The sequence below is a fragment of the Mesocricetus auratus genome, unplaced genomic scaffold (genome assembly GCF_017639785.1).
Source record: "Mesocricetus auratus isolate SY011 unplaced genomic scaffold, BCM_Maur_2.0 Super-Scaffold_100004, whole genome shotgun sequence".
In the NCBI taxonomy this organism is placed as follows: Eukaryota; Metazoa; Chordata; class Mammalia; order Rodentia; family Cricetidae; genus Mesocricetus; species Mesocricetus auratus.
The window spans coordinates 72,331,216-72,350,753 of record NW_024429189.1 but is presented as its reverse complement, the minus strand read 5'-3'; the positions used below and the strand labels follow the sequence as shown (position 1 = coordinate 72,350,753).

Genomic DNA, 19,538 nt, shown 5'->3' with positions numbered 1-19,538 from the left:
ACATCGAAAACCATCCACCAGAACCAGAAAGAGGGTTTTCAGGTCACAGAGAGTGGAGCTCTCGGCTTTAGCGCTCAGCTGCCCTGGGGAGTCTAAGCAGTTTCCCACCTGCTGAGATGAATCATAGCAGTTTCAGCTGTAAATTCAGATGTTCAGCTTCTGCCTCCTGAATCTGGGAAGGTATCAGTGAACTTTTCAAAAGGGTTAGACATCTATAGGGCCTCTATATTCTCTTCTGTTGGTCTGGACACGATACAGTGATGATTTGATTAAAATAATTCTTGAACCACAATTCCTACCACCCCATGATCAAGCCACCCAACCATCCCATGGTGCAGTGTAAAAGTAGCCCCCTGCTTCTCTGAAGATAGGTAATTTCCAAAGCCCAACAGAAAGAAGTCAACTGTGGTCAGGGGTCTGGATGGGCCATTACTGGTAACTATCAGTGCTGATCGCAGATTGCCTGTTTAAAAGAGGTTCAGCTGGCCTTGAGATTCGAACACAAGACAACCAATAGACTCCTGCATATTCTTTTTGAATAGACTTTAATTGACAGCCAAGTGAAAAAAATGCAGGTTACATTTTTAGTATTATTTATCATCAATACACTGTAAGATTGATATCCACACAGTGATGTATCTAATATCCATACACCTCCTAATTTTAGTTGACAAAGAGCACATTATATATATACATATATATTTACACAGTATTTCAAGCAACAGTAAATAATAGAACTCCCTCCCTTTAAAAACAACAACAACACACACATCTTTAAACAATGGATTTCCTCACAATAATATATCTTTTTTTTTTCCCCCACATACTTGCAGAGTCAAAGATACTTAAGTTACTTAAGAACAGTCTTACCGGCAAAGATCCTGGACCAGCCCCTAGTTTCTTTTAAAGTCATTTTAATTTTTACAACTTAAAGCCACATAGCCAGTGTGGTCTTTACACTCTAAAGACACCACAGATGATAGAAATGAACTCTTCAACCTCCTTTGCATGAAAAGGAGAACACATCTCTAAAGATGAACCTAATTACAACTGAAAAATAAATCAAAAACATTGTTCAAAAAAATCTGCTCTTTAATCATTATTTCTTAGCACAGTCCTAATGTTAGCAATGAGTAGCTGAACAGGAAGGCTCCTTCGGGTTTCTATTCAGAGGTTGTGATTAATTCTAATCCACTATTCAGTTACTTGAGCTTTAAAAATCGCCTGGCAGAATTACTTCCTGCCTTCCAGGATTCCAGGTTCGCAGCCTGACCTCTGGAATTCTGGGCGATATTCGCCCCTGGTGCCTTGCTCTCTGATTTATTTCTTTCTAGGGCTGTTAGTAAATGGGAACCATGACAACGTTTACATTAGCAGACACATACACATGCCCTGACCTATAAATATCCCATGATGGAAAATGGAACAATCACTCCAATCCTGGTGAAAATGCGCACAAAGGAGAAGAGGAAAGTAGGGGGACATCAGCAACAATGGTTCTTCTGACAGCGGAAAACTCAGACCGAATAGCAACGTGCTTTCAACTAACAAGACATCTTGAGTCACTTTTTCAGGTCTGTGAGATAGACAAGAGTAGGTGGAGCACAGACTCCTTCCAGCAAACCTGATAGGATACAGCCAAACACACGTGCTGTCTTGGAAGTTGGATGACGATCCACCAGCAAGTCATTTTGTAGGTGGGTGGGGAGCAATTTCAAAATCAGATTAGGAAGCGGTTTGCACACTGTCCTGCCTGGGATGCTGAACTGTCCCCGGTCGGACCCCTCAAAGCGCCAGCTGGAGTTTGGTCATGTTTCTCTGGTGCATGTTGTGATGGCGGACTAATTCGTCTGACCGAGCAAACTTTTTCTGACAACTGTGCCACCGACAGCTGAAGGGCTTTTCACCTGTTGACACAATTGCCAGTTAGAGACACTTGCAGCAGAGTGACTGGGCACAGGTTCAACTATCAAAGGCCCGAGCTAAATCACCACAAGACTCCCGCCCTGAACTCCCCTGGGTCATACGCTAAGCTAACCAACTGGCTCTTCGCTGGCAGCCTGGGATTAGCAATGCCTTTTGAGGGCCTGAAAACCAGAAGCACTGTAAGCATAATAAAATAAAAAACTTGGGGAATGAGAGAAAAATCTAGTTTGTGGAAATCTCTAAGCAACTCATACATGAAGAGGGTTTAGGAAACTTTGTCTCATCTCTAAGGACACTCTGTGACCTGTGCAAATGTTTCCCCATTGCTGTCTAGGTGGGAGCTGGCTGCAAGGGTCTGAACCATCACCCTGGATACTGTTGATTGATGGTGCTCTCAACCACTACTCTAGATGCCATTGATTGATGACTGGTCATCAATAGATCTGGACTGAAGCTTTTCTATCTCCACATAGATGATTTAAAACAAAGCATGGCTACAAGTTTGTATCCAATTTGTTTCTTTTTAGTGCAAAGGATGGCTCACAACCATGCTGTGTTAGAGGGGAGATTCTGGTTGCAACATCAGTTCTGCCAAATGATTAAGACTGCTCCATTCTCAGGCGCTTTCATCCTCATTAAAGACAATAGGTATCTTGTATATGGTGCCTAACATACAGGCGTCCCTAATAGATTATGTTCACTGCCTTGTAAATCTCTTAAAACAGCCTCACAAAGAAATGTTATCTTCACTCTACAGATGAATTTGCATGGCTGTTGCAGACAGAGCCAGGCAGGATTCAAACCCAGGCATGTCTAATCCTGAAGCCTACACTCATCCCTGTGTGGCATCCCACAGGCAGGGCTTGCTGAGGAAAATGTCACAGGGGCTAAATCCTGTGCCCCCTGGAGGGTCTTCCTAGGATACTGATGGTTCCACTGAGAAATGTCCCAAGAGATGTGGTGTTTTGAGGCTAGACTGGGTGACTGATCAAATATGGCATCAAGTAGTTTATTGGTGGCACAGGTTTGCGGACAATGAGGTGTGTAGGGACAATCTCCAGACTATGAGCTTGAGACTAAAAAACAATATGTCAAAAATACCCCAAGGAGACTGAGACTCGTATCTTGTCAACCTGGGGCACGCTGCTTTGACGGTCTTCTAAGGTATAACCTGTCTGTGCTGAAGACTAGGAACTTCCTAGGAAACTTACAGTGCCATGGCCTTGTCACCCCCTCCTCACTGTCCATCTGTTTTTCCTGATCTGGTTCCTGCCTGCCACTCTCCCTTTTCAACTCTTTCTCATATTGGTCCCCTCATTGGCACCCGGCTTGGCTGTTATTCTGTCTCTCTCCTCAATTTCCTGGCTTCTCAGGGTGGCTATCTGAACACATGTTCTCTCTCCAAGAGAAAGAAAGAACAATGGGGATGAGGTGAGGCCGGAACACAGATCACTGAGATTGCCATCCAGTTGTTTTGTGGCTCTGGGTAAATCATTTAATCTCTACCCATTATAGGCTCGTCTGTTAAATGAGGATTAAAAACGCCTCCCTGCTCTAATTCCGAGGATGCTGCAAAGATGAAGAGCTAACCTATAAAACAGTTCTACTTCCTAGGGAAGCACATGTACCACAAGGGTGATGCTGCTTTCACTGAGTCTCATCAGCCTTGTGGACAGTGCTTCAGCAGCCGGTGGCTATGCCAATGCCCCCATTCTCCTCTCTGTGCTGGTATAAAAGAAGGATGAGCATGAGTTTCTGTTAAACTGGCAGAAACCTAGACTCTGGGTGTAGCTTTAAGCGAACACTCTGCAATCAAGACTGTGAAACGTGAGCTCTCAGGAGAACAGAATATCTTGAATTTCTGGTCGTGCTGTGGGGCTGACTGTTCTATCCGTGATACAGCAAACTGGGGTGGTGGGGATGGACTTATCTTCCCTGCTTTGTTCTGAGCCCTCTGGACTTTCTCTTCCCATCTCTTTTCTACTCAGTGCTCTCTGACCCTTTCTTTGAAAAATGTTATCATTTATCATGTAAAGATAGCTAGACACCCTCTAAATGGAATCGCGACTCTAGAATTTTTACATGACTCTCATTACAGTTTCATTCAACAGTAGCTTAAGAAAATAATGAAAAATAAATGTGAAGAAAAGTTTACGCACTTGTTTTACCTGTATGAGTCCTGGTGTGGGTCTTCAGGTGGTCGGACCGGGAAAACTTTCGCTGACAAGTTTTACACTGGAATGGTTTCACACCTAAATGGACAGAGAAGGTCTAGCCTCGGCCCTAACAATGTGGGGCATAGTGAGACACATAAGGCCAGCTTCCTGGCAGCTGGAGAAGCCTGGCGTATCCATCACATGGGCCAGGTCTGTGTCTACCTGGACCTCACCTCTCCTTGATCCCCAGGCCCAGCAGAAGTCACCTGATTCCAGTCAGCAACCTCCAGGTGCTGCTCCTGACTTGGGAAAGAAACGTTTCCTAACCACAATCATCCCGTTCTCACCAGCAGACAAGTGTTACAGACTGAGGAAAATGGACCACTGCAAGCCGGCTTCTCTCGGTCACCCTGATTCCTAACTGAACGTCAGTGGACCACTACAAGCCAGCTTTTCTCCATCAGATACCCTGGTTTCTAACTGAACATCAGTGGATCACCAGCCAGCTGTGGGATCTCCTTTGTGCCGTGGTTCTCCTAAGAAATGTGAACTGTTTCCTTTCTTTTCTCTTTCTCCTTTGTAAAAAAAGACTTAATTTTTTATTATTTATATTATGTGTGTGTGTGTGAGTGAGTATATATCATGTGTTTACAGTGCCCTTGGAGACCAGAAGAGTGTCAGATCCCCTGGGGCTATAGTTACACACATTGCCTGATGTGGATGCTGGGAACTAAACCTGAGTCCTCTCGAAGAACACGTGCTCTTAACTGCTGAGCCATCATCTCCACAGTCCCTTTCCTTTTCAAAAAACAAGTCTCCAGATGAGGGAAAGAAAGTTGGAAAAATTAAACAGATAGATAGATCACCCTCTCATCTGTGTTCAAAGAAGACAGGCACAAAGTCAGCTCTAACCCACGGGCTTGTGACTGCTGGCAATGAGAAGTTAACCTACAAACCTGTGTGTCTCCTTTGGTGTCTTTTGAGCTGGTCTGAGCGAGAAAACCTTCTCTCACAGTCCTTGAAGTCACACTGGTATGGTTTCTCACCTGAGGGAAGACATATGTTGTTTCTGAGTACAAAGATGGAAATAGGATCTCATCACAGGCAAGCCCTCCTAAAGGCAGATGAAGGGATCCCAAAACTCCCAAAGCATTCTGGGGAGCTTTTTAGAGTAGCACTGTTGACTTCCAGGAAGATAAAATCCCACTTACGCACATGCCCATGGACACAGGGACCAGACCATCCCTGTAGGGGTCAAGACTGATGCCTCGCACTGAGGCAATGCTCAAAAAATACATATATTAGCAGGGACTATTTTTGAAAGTAAAAGAAAAGAAAAGAAAAGAAAAAAGTTATGACTCCTTGGTTGAATCTGAGATAGAATTTTGGATAGATGTGCCTTGAGGTTGATGGTGTGAATTAAGTGCCATGTTTTACAGCCTGAATATTTGGTACCCTCTGCTACTGACTTCTTGTTCTTGGGTCCAGCATAAATGACTCCATGGTAGTGAGTGTGAGACACCTCAATTAAATCAGAAGCAGGCGCATTTAGCAAGACTGTTGTCCTTTAATCTGAAACGAGTCAGCAGTAGGGTTGTGCAACTCTGGACTCAGAGAAGGGCCACACCCCTGCAGCCATGGAAAACTTCAGCCAAACATGAGAGGAGTGCCCCTGGAGTGTACTGAGTTTCTGCGAGTGTTCCCACCTCCTGGAATTCTGAGTCACTGGATTCTGGGATCTAGTGGGAGGTCAGTAGATTCTGTCCTTTGATGGACAGCTCCAAGTTGCTTTTCCTGCTTAGGACCTCTGATGCTTCCATGGTCTTTCCATGTGTCTGATCTCACCACTCCTGAGCCCTCCTCACTCAACACCCTTCATCTTTATGGCCCCATTCCTACCCATCAAAGTGTTACTCACATACCCCTCACAAATGCCACTTGCTCTGCAATGCTATCTTATGGTTTGAATATACAATGTCGCCCATAGGCTCATGCATTTGATGCCTGGGTCTCAGGCTCGTAGTGCCATTTTGAGAGGTGGTGGAACCTTCAGGAAGTGTAACCTACCAGGAAAAGGTGGGCATGGACCTTGAGGCTTGGAAACTTAATGGCCTTCTTTACCCCAGAATTACTTCCAGGACATCTAAGTATGTGTTTGAACCTACTCTTCAAAGTTTATGGTGACTTCGTCCTTCAGGCTCTGAACCATCTGATTGTATTGTTCCAGGCTTGTCTTGCCTGCTAAAGATGCTAATAGTCCCTCAGAAATAACACTGCCATTCATCCAGGCCTAGAGACACAGGGTCCTATGCTACAACTGTTGTAGTATAATTTGATTCCATTTCCTCTAGGCTTAAGAATTGCCCAGAGTAGGCACTACCATCTTCACTGTCCATACAAAGCACTTGGAGTCCAAAGGGACGTTGAGAAATTGGCTCAAGGTCTCACCAGTTGGTGGTGAATGCAACTTTCAAACACGCATCACTTTTCTTCTTTCCACCACCCTGTTCTGCTTTCCTGAAGAGGATGGGAAACCATCATGCAAACAGCCCTGCAGCTTTGGCCAACCACCGTGGCCTGACCTTTGGAAGTGCCAGCCTTCCATCCCACAAGCCACCTGTGTCCTTCGCAGTGTGAGAGTCCAGAGTGGGAATTTGTGAGCCACCATTACTGAGTCTGGACAGTGGACACACTTACCAGTGTGCTTCCGGCTGTGCATCTGTAAGTGGGACAGCTTAAAGTATCTCTTATTGCAGCCCGGGTAGGCACACATGAAAGGGCGTTTCTCACTGGTCTCAGACGCTGACCGGACAAGAGTTGGGGCCACTCCAGACACACGTCGCACATCCTGAAGGCAAAACATAAGAGGAATGGAGGCCTTGTGCCACGTGTGAACATTCATGTCAGTCCCATGGGAAACTGAGCACTGAAATATATCTAAAGAATTGAAGGCAGGTATGGCATGAGACCAAAAAATGCTTGCCTCCATACCCGAGAAACCTGTGGCAGACATCACTAATGGATTATAGATAGGAAACTCTATGATGTGGTGTTCTGATGTCATTACTGCTGATCAACAGAACTTGGATTTGAAATGAAGCCTCTTTGGGGTTCCCAGCATAGAGCCTCTAGAGAAGAAACATTGGTGTCTGGAAAAGTTCCCAACCTATCTCTCACTTGGGACAGCGAGGTCTAGACTCTAGAGTCCCAAACTGTGTACATGCCCTCCCAGTTGGAGACTTGGCCATGTGATTATGGACTCATGATGGAGCTGCAGGGGGGGCACACCTTTAATCCCAGCACTCAGGAGGCAGAGGCAGGAGGATCTCTGTGAGTTCAAGGCCAGCCTGGTCTACAAAGCTACACAGAGAAACCTGTCTCAAAAACATCAAAAAAAAATGAATGAATGAATGAATGAAAGGAAGAAAGAGAGAAAGGAAATGAATGTGAAAGTTTTAGCAAAGAAAGACATGAGACACTGAGTGAGGCCCAAACTGACCTGAGCTTCACTTGTAAATAGAAGTAAATAAAGAAGTCTCTGGATTTGGGGCCTCCGAATCCACCAGAATGCTGTAGTATAGTCAGTGTGATCTTTAACACTGATACAGGAAAACATTGGAAGCTTCTGTGTTCTTTGCATGTCCTTCCCACAACACCTACTGGTCCCTGTCATCCAGCAAGGGAGGCAAATCTCTTTTCTTGCCCTCAGGCTCAGTGACTCCTGATGGCAGGAATGGTTCCTCCTTGTTTAGTTACAGATGTGCCCACCAGGACAGAAGACATGGTCTGCTGACACAGGAACACATCTGTGATGGTATAGAGACCTGGAACAACCACTAAGCCAGTGCTTCTCAACCTTCTCAATGCTACAACCCTTTAATGCAGTTTCTCATGCTGTGGTTACCCGCAGCCATAAAATCATTTTCATCGCTACTTCATAACTATAATTCTGCTACTGTAATGATTCATAATGTAAACGTCTGATAGCTAAGCCCAGGGGATCACAAGCCACAGGTTGGGAACCACTGTTCTTAACTCAGCAACTTCCCATGTCTTCTAATCTACAATCTACCCGCACTCACATTCTTGTGCCTAGTTCACTTGCCTTGACCTAGCAGGGCACTCTCTTTTGTAAGGAAAAGTTCTGTAGTATCATACCATAAATACTGTGTTGGTATGCCACAGTATGGCAACCACTTGCTTTCTCCCAGGGTTAATGGTGTTATACGAGTAAATGGTAGGCCAGTGGTTTGTTTGTCATAGTCTACAAGAAAAAGCATCAGCAGGGAAACAACCTCTATAGGGAGTGGCATCTACTAAGGGCACTGACAGTGGGTCTGACAAACTGAGTCTGGTGGGAAGGCGGGCGTATTAAGCCTCTTGCATCTCTTCTCATCCCAGACAAAGGCCGAAAAACAGCTGCTACTGTCAGTGTGCAGTCTGGCGAAGGATGCTGACAATGTCTGTTGTGAGACACTCAGATGAAACTGTCACATCTCCACATTTCTCTGGCTTGTTTATTTCTCACCATGGAAAGGCTTGGGATGAGAGAGCACACTGAATTCCATGAAGAGGAGCTCCTTGCCCATATCACTCAGGGCCCAGCCCTCATGCAACTTGTTTTTGGGTCTTAACCTCCCTTGAAAGGATAATTTAGCTATTTCTCTTGTGGCAGTCACCAAGCCAGGTTTGTAAGTCACAGATGTGAGCCCTTGGTAATTGTGGTTCTGACTACCCAAAAGGGTGGGGTGTCCCCTGAATAACCTACATTCTCTGAGATTCTTTGCTCACCCAGGAGACCTCTCCCTCCTGTTTCTTCTAGCAAACAATATTATTTAATCTCCTCTAATAAATAATATTAAGAAGCAAAATAAAGATTGTGGACTCCAATAAAATATATATTACACATCTCATCTCCCACTTACTATGTGATTTTAAACAAGTCCCTTGTCTTCTCTCTTCAGTTTCCCCAACTATAAAATGTCTACTTCTTAAGCTTGCAGCAGGGCCACATCAGAGAACAAAGACCATGTAATGGAATCATAAACACATATTACTAAGTGAAAGATGTTAGCCTGGAAATGCAATGGAGTAGCCAACATTCTGAGAAAGGACAGTGATTGTTGGGAAGAGGGAGGGACTGAAAAAGGGCATGATGTATAGGTGGTGGAGTATGAGCATTTTTGAGACAGTAAACTACTCCATATAATAATAATAATAAATGGCATTATATGTGTGTCAAACCCACAGGACTATACAACAAAGCAATTCAGTTACCAATAATACACCAACATCCATTGTAACAAGTGTAGCATGCCAGGGGACATTATGTGAAGGTGATAGCAGGAGGACCTGGGAACACTGTAATTTCTGTGCATATTTTATGTAAACCTAGAAGCTAGATAAACTCAATGTTTTTAAAGGCATGTCCAGTCATAAGTGGTACTATTGTTGGCAAGAGTCTACCTTTGAGAACTTTACAGCACCGATCAAATCTTAGAAGTCAAGGGTCCAGGTCACTAATTCAAATGCAGATGACCCACATGCAATTGTAGCACCCACTGTGGAGAAGCAGAACTAATAATAAAAGAGGAAGGATGGGATTGTGCAGGAAGTATCAGCATCTCTGCAGGGGTGGAGTGGAAGGAGGAGCATCTCTGGTGGCAAACACTTGCAGGGCCAGGTGGTCCAGCAGCAGAGGCTGCAGGACAGATGAGCAGAGGAAGAGTCAACGAAGGCAGTCTTTGACTGCGCACCCTAGCACTCACCTGAATGCCTCGGAAGACGCCATGGGTGTGTATTCTGTACTGGGCACCACAGAGGATGGGGGTTGTGTGGTTCTCACTCTCATACCCTGTGCCATGGCTGCAAACAAAAGGTTGAAGTTGGTTCAGGGCCACCTTTTGGAAATACAGAGTCTTACCTTCTTCCATGGGGTCACTCTGGAACGGAGCTCGGTGAAAGCAGAGGCCATTCCAACGATGTGTTACCACCTTGCAGCCACCACCACCCCCAGAGGCAAGTTGTCTGGGTCTGTGCTTCACTCAGACAAGCCAAGAAAAGCCACAGTGGCAGGAACACATCCCGGGCAAGTTGTTTACCATCTGAGCAGCAGGCTGACAGTGTGAGTATCTCAGGAATGAGCAGAGCGCTCCAGGCTGCATGTGAAGTCCACTGGGGTTCTGTCAGCACCTCATGACTCAGTTCTTACCAGATAGACCAAGAAAGTGATGACATTTACAAGAAGAGATTGTCACGTCCTCAGAAGGGGGGAGGTGGGGGTGCACGTCTGTGGCTCCGCTCAGTCCACTGATCAGTTTTCCAGATCAAGTTAACGGTGTGTGTGTGTGTGTGTGTGTGTGTGTGTGTGTTCCTGTTTGTGCAGCTTCATGTGCAGTATATGTGAATGTGCATTTGGAGGACATGAATAGACATCCTGTGTCTCCCTTGGTCTCTCTCCACCCTATTTTTTTAAGACGGGGTCTCTTACTGAACCTAGAGCTCACCAGTTCAGCTAGGCTGGCTGCACAGCAATCCCCAGGGATCCCTGTCTCCACTTCCCCGATGCTGAGATTACAAGCACACCTGGATTTTTTTTATGTGGGTTCTGGGGATTGACCTGCGGTTCTCATGTTTGCCAGCAAGTACTTCACTGATAGAACCATCTCCCCACCCTCAACTTTGAGGGCATCAAAGAGTGCTGGACAATTGTCCATCTGTCATTCCAAATTGACTCACCTCCTAGGAAATGCATTGCTCGGGAAAACTTGGGACCACAAGTAAGGTCCGAGAGGTGTGGAGCCCCCCAAAAACAATAACCTGAAAAGCCAGAATGTTCTGCTCTGAAAAGACTCTCTCTTTCAGGTACAGTCCTGGGATTGTTTCTACAGTGATTTTATTTCCAATCCAGCCAATTCTGGTCCACACTGGCAATATATCCGAATTGTATTGAAAATTACTGTGGGGATGGTGATGAATCAGCTTTCATGCACATCTCTGTAAAAGGAGGCAGCTACTTCAAAAACACCTATAAGTCCCACAAAAAAAAACTAGCTAAAAAGTGGCCAGATTACCCAGAAATCTTGGGTGTAATTCCTAAGAGAAATAAAAGCAGATGTCAAAAAAAAGACAACCCAATTGTATATACTGTTCTCTAGAAACATTCTTTATCCTCAAAAACCAGAAATTCGAATCAACTCACCAATCAACTGATAGAATAAATAATAAAGTATATTCCCATAGTGGCATGCTATTTGGCAAAGGAGGAGTGCAATCTTTATATGGTATAGTGAGTTTAAAGAACAAAGTCACAAAAGACCACACACTGCAGAATTCCATTTACACAAAATGCCCAAAATAAGCCAATGGATAGAAAGTAGCTTAGCAGTTGATTGCCTAGGACAAACTGAGTTGGGGAAAACAAATTGAGTTGGGTGATTACTGAAAATGTCTTAACTATATAGGAACTATATAAGAACGGTCTGTAACCTTATTAGAAACCAATGCATTGTACACTCTAAGTGGGGGAATTGTATGGCACATAAAAATCAATAAAGCTCTTTTGAAGTGTTTCATAGCAACCTGAACATGGCAGTGCACACCTATAACACCAGCACTTGGGAGATGGAGACAGAAGGAGTTTAAGACATGAGACCTTTTCCCAAGCAAACAAACACACAAAATAATAACAATAACAAACTTTGTGGCAGCATCATTAAAATTAACTGACAGGCTGAGATCCTGCCCCTCTGTCTCTGTTACTCCAGCATCGTGGATACTAGGGTATAGTCAGGTGATAAAACTCTGCCCCTCTGCCTCTGCTACTCCAACATCCAGCATCGTGATACCAGCCTATATAGACTGGTGACCTAGTCCATCAGCCCACTCTATCCGATGGACTTGGGGAAGGCCTAGGGTTGACTCATCCCTAACTCCCCAGGGAAAGAATTCCTGGAAGAGAGAAGTGTCTGCCAGGAAGACTGTAGTGTCCACACAGCCCAGGGCTACAGCAGCTGTGAGGTTTCACATTGAGTTCTGGCTCAAGAATTTTAGAAAGAAGGGTCTGTCTTCTCTGGACAGTTTGTGGAGGGAGGTGACTGTTCTGTTCCCCTAGCCTACTACACCATGTCTGTATATCCCGAGTCAAGTGATGTGACGTATCTTGGCAAAGGACAGAAAGCCTCAGGGAGCTAAAGCAGGGTCAAACATGCAAACGTTGGGAAGAAATGCCAAACTCAGACAGCATCTGCCTTTCTGACCCTTAGAATGTGCTCAGTAGGAAAGTGAGAACTGTTCCAAACTCTGGGAGAGGAAGGGTGGCTGTGATGACCCCGCAGTAACACAAAGAGGACAAGGCCAGGAAGGGCAACAGGACACTGTGCCTCAACAGCCTGGAGATGTTTGTTTTACATGGCTTAACCATCTGCATGGAGCCAAATTGTGACTTGCACTTTTATTTTTAAAAAAGTAATTCATTTAACTTTATTTTATGTGCATTGGTGTTAAGGTGTCAGATCCCCTGGAACTGGAGTTACAGACAGTTGTGAGCTGCCATGTGGGTGCTGGGGATTGAACATGGGTCCTTTGGAAAAGCAGTCAGTGCTCTTAACTGCTGAGCATTCACCCCAGCCCCTGCTTTTCTTGACCTGAGAGACATATATGTAAGAATCTGAATTACTCTCAAGCTCTATTATGGGTGGAGGAGGGGAGATTAACAATCTGTACTCACAACTGTTCTCTCGACATTAGCTGAGTTTGTCAAAGGTGGGAACAGGGAGCATGAAAAACAGATTCTCTTCAAGATTCTTGTCCCGTGACAGAAAGTGTCATATCCCTCAAAGGAACAACATTGAGCATTGATCCTCAGAGCCTCATGCAAGCCAGTAAACAAAAGAAGCCACTAGAAATAAGATCACACTTGCCCCATAACTCAATTCTTCTACCAAATCTGTGAATAAGAAAAACAGTTGGTTCCTGCCAATTTATTTTTGTGTCTCCATAAGACAGACACTCATTCCATCCTAGCTGGTTGAAACCCTGCAACTAGCTTGCTCCCAGTGTGACTGAGGAAAAAGCTCAGTCAGCATACTGTATGCCATGCAAGCATGAGAAATCAAGTTCAATTCCCAAAAGCCATGGGAAAATCTAAGCATGGTGATGTGTGCTTGTAAGACCAACCTGGGGAGGTAAAGAGAGATGGATCTCTGGAGCTCACTGGCCAGACCGTCTAGCCTAATCAGCAAACTCCATGCCAATGAAAAGACCCTGTCTCAATAAACAATGCAGATGGTTCTCCAGGAATAACTCTGATGTCCTCTGGCCTCTGTGAGCATATACATGTACCCCAAATGCATATTCATAGACATATATGCACACAAGAGGTACCCTTGACAGCTGTCAAAACATATTATACCTTATAAAATATATGACAAATATTTCTCAGGGATATGAGGTGATAAGATTCCAGAAGATCTCTCTATGGTACAACTTGAAGGAGGCTATTATAGGAAAGTAATTTGCATGTGGATAGGGTCCACTCTGTCAAGGCAGAAGCTACCCTAAGACAATTGGTGCCAATGGGACCACAGAGTGCTGAACCCCATCTGCTGACTTAGATGAAGCCAAGCTTTATACCAGGACAACTCTCAGCCCATGACTCTGCTGTGGGTAACCCTAACCAAATCAAAGTAGGGGTGGGACTCACAAAGGCCTAGAGCTACAAAGCCTGCGAAGAATGGCAAAGTGTAGCAGCCTTGGTGAAGATTTTCCTAGAGAAAAGTTACACATAAAAGAATCACAAAACGCTGGGCGGTGGTGGCACACGCCTTTAATCCCAGCACTCGGGAGACAGAGGCAGGCGGATCTCTGTGAGTTCGAGGCTGGGCTGGACCGACAGCCTCCAAAACAATACAGAGAAACCCTGTCTCGTAAAAACCAAATAAATAAATAAATAAAATAAGACACTTGATTCAACTGAATGACAGGGGAAAGAGATCCTATTTCTGTATAGCTAATATTATCAGGGAGACCACAGGGGTTTGCAGTAAGGTGTGATAGGCTGGTGGGCTTGGTACAGGCAGGTGAAGGTGGGAAAGAGGAGACTTGGGTAATGTGGTTACTTTTCCCAGTCTGAAAGAGTTCACTATTCTAGAAATCACTCACAAGGTTGACAAACACACTTTGGTATCACTGTCCAACCAACGACAAACCATATATGAAGCATTTAGCCCCTCTCTATCATGCCCACAGAAGTCCTAAAAGAAATACCAAAATATCTCTTTGTAGTACAGATTCACCATCAACTACCTTCAACTTCCACATAAAGGAATGAACTTGGTCTTGTGTCTTGTACATGACTAAGCAACTTTGGTTCTGCTTTTCTTCCTCAAATTCTCTGAAAGATCCAGCTTAATAATTCTCCCTTACTGCTCCAAGGGTTCTATAATGCAATGTTTTTTTCCCACTTGAAATTGAAGGCACTTACCTATCTCAACTCTTTCATTATCTCTCTTTTGCTCTGAATTTACAAAGAGTATTAGACAAGTGGAAAATTGTTTGATGACAAAATGTGGGCTTCGTTCTTTTTTGCTTAAAGCAGAACCACAAACTCAAATATCCCAAATGGTTCCAAGTAAATTAGTAGAAATAAATTATGAAGACCCTGAGGAATCAATGGCACCCCCAGCAGAGAGCAACCCCTGACACGATGCCTATGTGTTACATCTCTGCTGACCTACCACTGGTCCCATGAACCTAACACTAGCATCTCTTCCCATTCTTGAAGGACTTCTCCAAGATTTCATGGATTTTGCATCCTTACAAATAACTTCACTTTCAAAACCTATGTCTGACCTAAGAGCTACCAATTTACATGCTCTACTTCCAAGGGTGAGCATTAAAGCATAAATTACCAACCAAAATATTTCCATCTTGATTCTGCTGTGTTCAATTCAATAGAAGTAGAGACATGTCTGATGCTTTGAAAACTGGATACCAGTCTCTTCCAACCCCTGAAAACTGAAAAGAATGCTATTGTGTGTGTGTGTGTGTGTGTGTGTGTGTGTGTGTGTGTTTGTATACACTATATGTATGACTGGTGCCAATGAAGGTAAGAAGTCAGATCCCATGAAACTGGAGTTACAGATGTCTATGAGCAATGTGTGGGTGCTGAGAACCAAACTGAAGTCCTCTATGAGAACAATAAATGCACTTAACTAGCAAGCCATCTCTTCAGCCCTCAAGGATGCAATGACCACTGCTGTTATGGCAGAATCTGGTTTTCAGAGGTAGGTGTCAACTCTTAGCTTCTCAGCTCGTTTAACAGTAGGTTTAAACACTGAAATTATAGGCAGGAATCCATTCCTGCCATACTGCCAGTTCAAGAACATTAGTTTCTCATGTCCACTGTAATAAAGTAGCACACATCGGAGAGCTTAAATCAAAGCAAATAATCCTCTCACAGTCCTGGGCAACAGAATCCCATCCTTTGGAAGGGTGAAGCAGGAGGATTGCTGCAACTTCTAGGCTAGACTGTGCTACAAAGTGAGCACAAAGTCAGGCTGTGATAGAGTGGAACCCTGTCTCAAAAAATAAAAATAAAAAAAATAAAAAAAGGGAAGTTCAAAATCAACCTAAGCCCCAAGGTCCTGGGTGGGCTTCTTTCTTTTCTTCCCTTGTCTTTCTGCTTCTGGTACCTGCTCTTGTGTCTTGGTCCCCTTTTTGAACACCGTACCCTCTCTCTGCCTCCTACTATTCTTCTGTAGTCAAGTTTCTCACTGCCTCCCTCTTATAGACAACTGACAACAATCCAGGATCACCTCACCACTGCCACCTCCACACCTTAGCTGAATCACTATGCCTGTTGCCACATAAGTTGACATGCACAGTTTCAGAAATTAGGATCTGGGTATCTCTAGGTATTTAACCAACGGAACTAGTGTGTTCCAGTTCTTGCAGATGCAGTTGAAAAAGCTAGATTGATCTGGATTCTACATATCCAGATTCCTCTGAGAACACACCGTTCCTGAATCTCAAAGTCTAGGTCCCAGGCTCACTCATAATATGTTTTTTCCTCTGTGGCTAGTGAGTCATCTTATTGTTTCTGCATCCAAGATTCATCATTTGCAGGATGAAGCTAATAACCTATTTTTCAGTTTCATTTGAAGATTAAAGAGGTGAAATATTCAGGGAGCATAAGTTAAATGTCACTGAGTAACCATATCCCAGAAATATTCAGGAGGTCTGTGTTTGTCAATACTCAGTGACCCACACCCATAAAAATTATTTACTCCATGTTTCATATGTGTCTGGTGATGGAGACTGATAAAATTTGTATTTTTGATCTTGAGTACAGCCCTAGAAACCATTAAAGAAGCATCCATCACCTTAGTCTCCCTAGCTCCTGGTCCTTGTAAAGTGAAAATAACAGCACCAGCCCTATATGATTTCTGGAAACCCAAACTAGGTCAGGGAAGCATTGTGCAACACTTGGAACAGGACAAACATTAAATAAATGCTCACTGTTGCGTTCATAATTACCATTGTCATTTTGTTACAAAATATTCTGAGGTTTAAGGAGAAGTTGAGTTATATGTCCAGAGTCAGAGGAGAGGCAAATGGCAGGGCTGAGGCCTGAGTCCAGCCCAGTGTTTCTTTGCTCCCTTTACAATTATAAGAACAATTTTGTGGTACAACTCTATCTTCTATCATCATGACACTTGTATGACCTCCAGCTCTTTCCTCCATGGTCTGAATCAAATCAGGCATGTTGATGTTTTATGGTGTAGCCATGGTAAAGGGGAAGAAAAAGGGAATGAGTGCAACAAGTTGAGTTGAGCACACTGCAGTTTCTACTGTGAGACTGTATTTAGCTGGGTATAAAAATAAGCCCAACGGAGGTAGAGAGAGAGATCAGTCAGTAAAATGTTTGCTGCAAACACACGAAGATCTGAGTTTAGATCTCCAGTGCCAATGCAACAAATAAATAAATAAATAAAATGTAAAGCCAGCAAGCCAAAATGTACCTGTAATGCCAGCCCTTAGGGAGGTAGAGTTAGGAGGATTCCTGGGACTCACTGGCCAGTCAACCTAGTTGAATCAGAGAGCTCCAGATTCAGTGAAAAAGTTTGCCTCAAAAGGTAAGTAGGTAGTTATTGAGGAAGATGCATGATGTTGGATTCTGACCTACACACACACACACACACACAGAGAGAGAGAGAGAGAGAGAGACAGAGACAGAGACAGAGACAGAGAGACAGAGAGAGACAGAGACAGAGACAGAGAGACAGAGAGAGAGAGAGAGAGAGACAGAGACAGAGACAGAGAGAGAGAGAGAATGCTAATTGAAATGTCCTACTTACAGGTGACTGAGCAGTCCAAACTGCACAATTCTTACCAGAAACAACCTTTTTTCTCTCTAACCACACAGAAGCAGTTACCAGCAGAGCACAGACCTCGTGCCTTCATTCTCCAAAGCGGCTTTCAGGGGTCCTGGGACAAACTGCTTTTCCTACACAGCTGTAGACTGTATCAACTCACTTCCTTAGAGAGCTTGCAGAAAGAGGCAAGTGTCCTTCACAGAACACAAATTATAAACCCTCTTCTTTCTAAAATTGTGTACACTAAGGTCTGGTTCAGGAAAGAAACAGAACATTTGAAGAGAAGCTTCTTTAGAAATGATTAATTTTGATATTCTACAGGCACAGGAAGATTAATAAAAAGGAATTGAGGTTTTACAGACGAAGAAAACCAGAGCTTCCCTGAAATCCCTTATCAACAGAAGAACTTTAAAAAATAGAGAAAGGGAAAAGAAAAAAGAGCTTTTTGAAGGCAATTAGCATTTAATATGAATATTCAAAAAGAAAGCACTTTGGCCTGTGATTTTTCTCCCCCACCTCTAGTTATTGACCAGGTGTGCAAGACTCTATACTTACAGGCCATCATCACCTTTGCCTTCTCACCTCGACAGAGCTCATCAGGGAAGTGTGCAGACAACCTGTAACTCTTATGTAGCAAACATGGAATTTACCCAGAAGGCTCTCTGCATTCTCTATCCTCAACACCCAGGGCTTAACCATGAGATGCACAAATTAGTGCCCGTCTGCTTTGGGTGTTGACAATAAGCTTTGCTGCAAGTCTTGGAGCCCATCACCCCTGTGTCCAGTGTGCAATTTCTCAGAAAAAAAAAGAGCGATGGAGCTACATTAAGAAACTGGACTTCTTGAGAGTTAAGCACAGAGCTGAGTCTGAGTTCAGCATCACTAATCAAATTATCCTTGCCTGAAGATAAAGGATCCCACAGTTAGCCAAGCCTCTAGATCTCATTAGCTGATTGTAGAAATACAGGACTTAAAGAACTGAAGTTGCAAGTCTGATGAAGGCAGAAATTGGTCAAATAGCCACCAAGCACCTGGCCTGCTACCTCCCACATCAATAGGGGCAATGGTTTCAAGAGAAGACAGTCAAAATAAAACACCACAAGCCTCCTAAGGAATGCTCACCACGGAGTGGAATGAACTACAGCCAGTCCTACAACACTTCAGGTCAAAGGATCCAGGAACCAACCCTGGGAAGTCCTGGGAGTCACCACTGAAGGTTTAAGGTTTAGAGTAACACCAAATGAAAAGCCAGCTTCCTTGTAGCCAAAGGAATTTCAAAACCCATGTTCATGAATGCAGACAAGATCTTACTGGGAAATGAGGAGCTACCTTATCCAAAATCCAGAGAGAGCGTCAACCTAGCACACATCCATGTGAGCACTACTTCATTCTGTCTCACTGTGGTCACCTGGGAGCAAGGTAAGTAGAATCCACAGTTCCACACAGGCATTAGGAGCAAAGGCATCTAGTCACACTCATATCTCTGTGGTGCACCCCAACCTAAATTGATACATATACAACACAACCCCTATGTAGAAAGTTCAAGGAACAGATTGGACGAAGAGGCAGAAAGATTGCAAGAGTCAGAGGACCAAAATGTCTGCTGTGAAATAGTGTCTTTTATTATGATAGGGAAGCTGCACGCATGAACTCTTAATGATATGATCTCATAGACAGGAACACAAACACGACACCAAGTAACGTGCCAATGTGGATGGGGGAAAGTCTTACAAGGTCTCACCCTGAGATGAGAAGCTACAGGGTATTAATGACTGCTGAGAGAGGGAGAATCAGTCTTCTCCAGGAACAAGCCCCTGATGGATGACTCAACCCCAAGCAGTCAGCTGTAAATGCATATACATATGAACATATGAACATATGCATATACATATGAGCATATGCATATACATATGAACATATGAACATATGCATATACATATGAGCATATGCATATACATATGAGCATATGCATATACATATGAACATATGCATATACATATGAACATATGAACATATGAACATATGCATATACATATGAACATATGAGCAACATGAAGTGAACTCAGGAGTTTGCATGTAT

At 43.8% G+C, this 19,538-nt stretch overlaps 1 protein-coding gene across 2 annotated transcripts in view; it reads right to left on the bottom strand.

The window, feature by feature from the left end:
- Window positions 1-528: 528 nt before the first annotated feature.
- Window positions 529-19,538, bottom strand: part of Wt1 (WT1 transcription factor) — a 44,276-nt gene continuing 25,266 nt past the window's right edge. The window contains exons 5-9 of one of the 2 annotated variants that reach the window (XM_013118355.3): window positions 9,851-9,947; window positions 6,780-6,930; window positions 5,039-5,128; window positions 4,086-4,178; window positions 529-1,907 (exon numbers count right to left, since the gene is read on the bottom strand). In XM_013118355.3, coding sequence (XP_012973809.1) covers window positions 1,786-1,907; window positions 4,086-4,178; window positions 5,039-5,128; window positions 6,780-6,930; window positions 9,851-9,947 — 553 coding nt within the window. In that variant the 3' untranslated portion in view covers window positions 529-1,785. Of the gene's footprint in view, window positions 1,908-4,085; window positions 4,179-5,038; window positions 5,129-6,779; window positions 6,931-9,850; window positions 9,948-10,005; window positions 10,274-19,538 lie in introns of those variants that run through there. The other variant, XM_040745948.1, reaches the window with a different exon arrangement.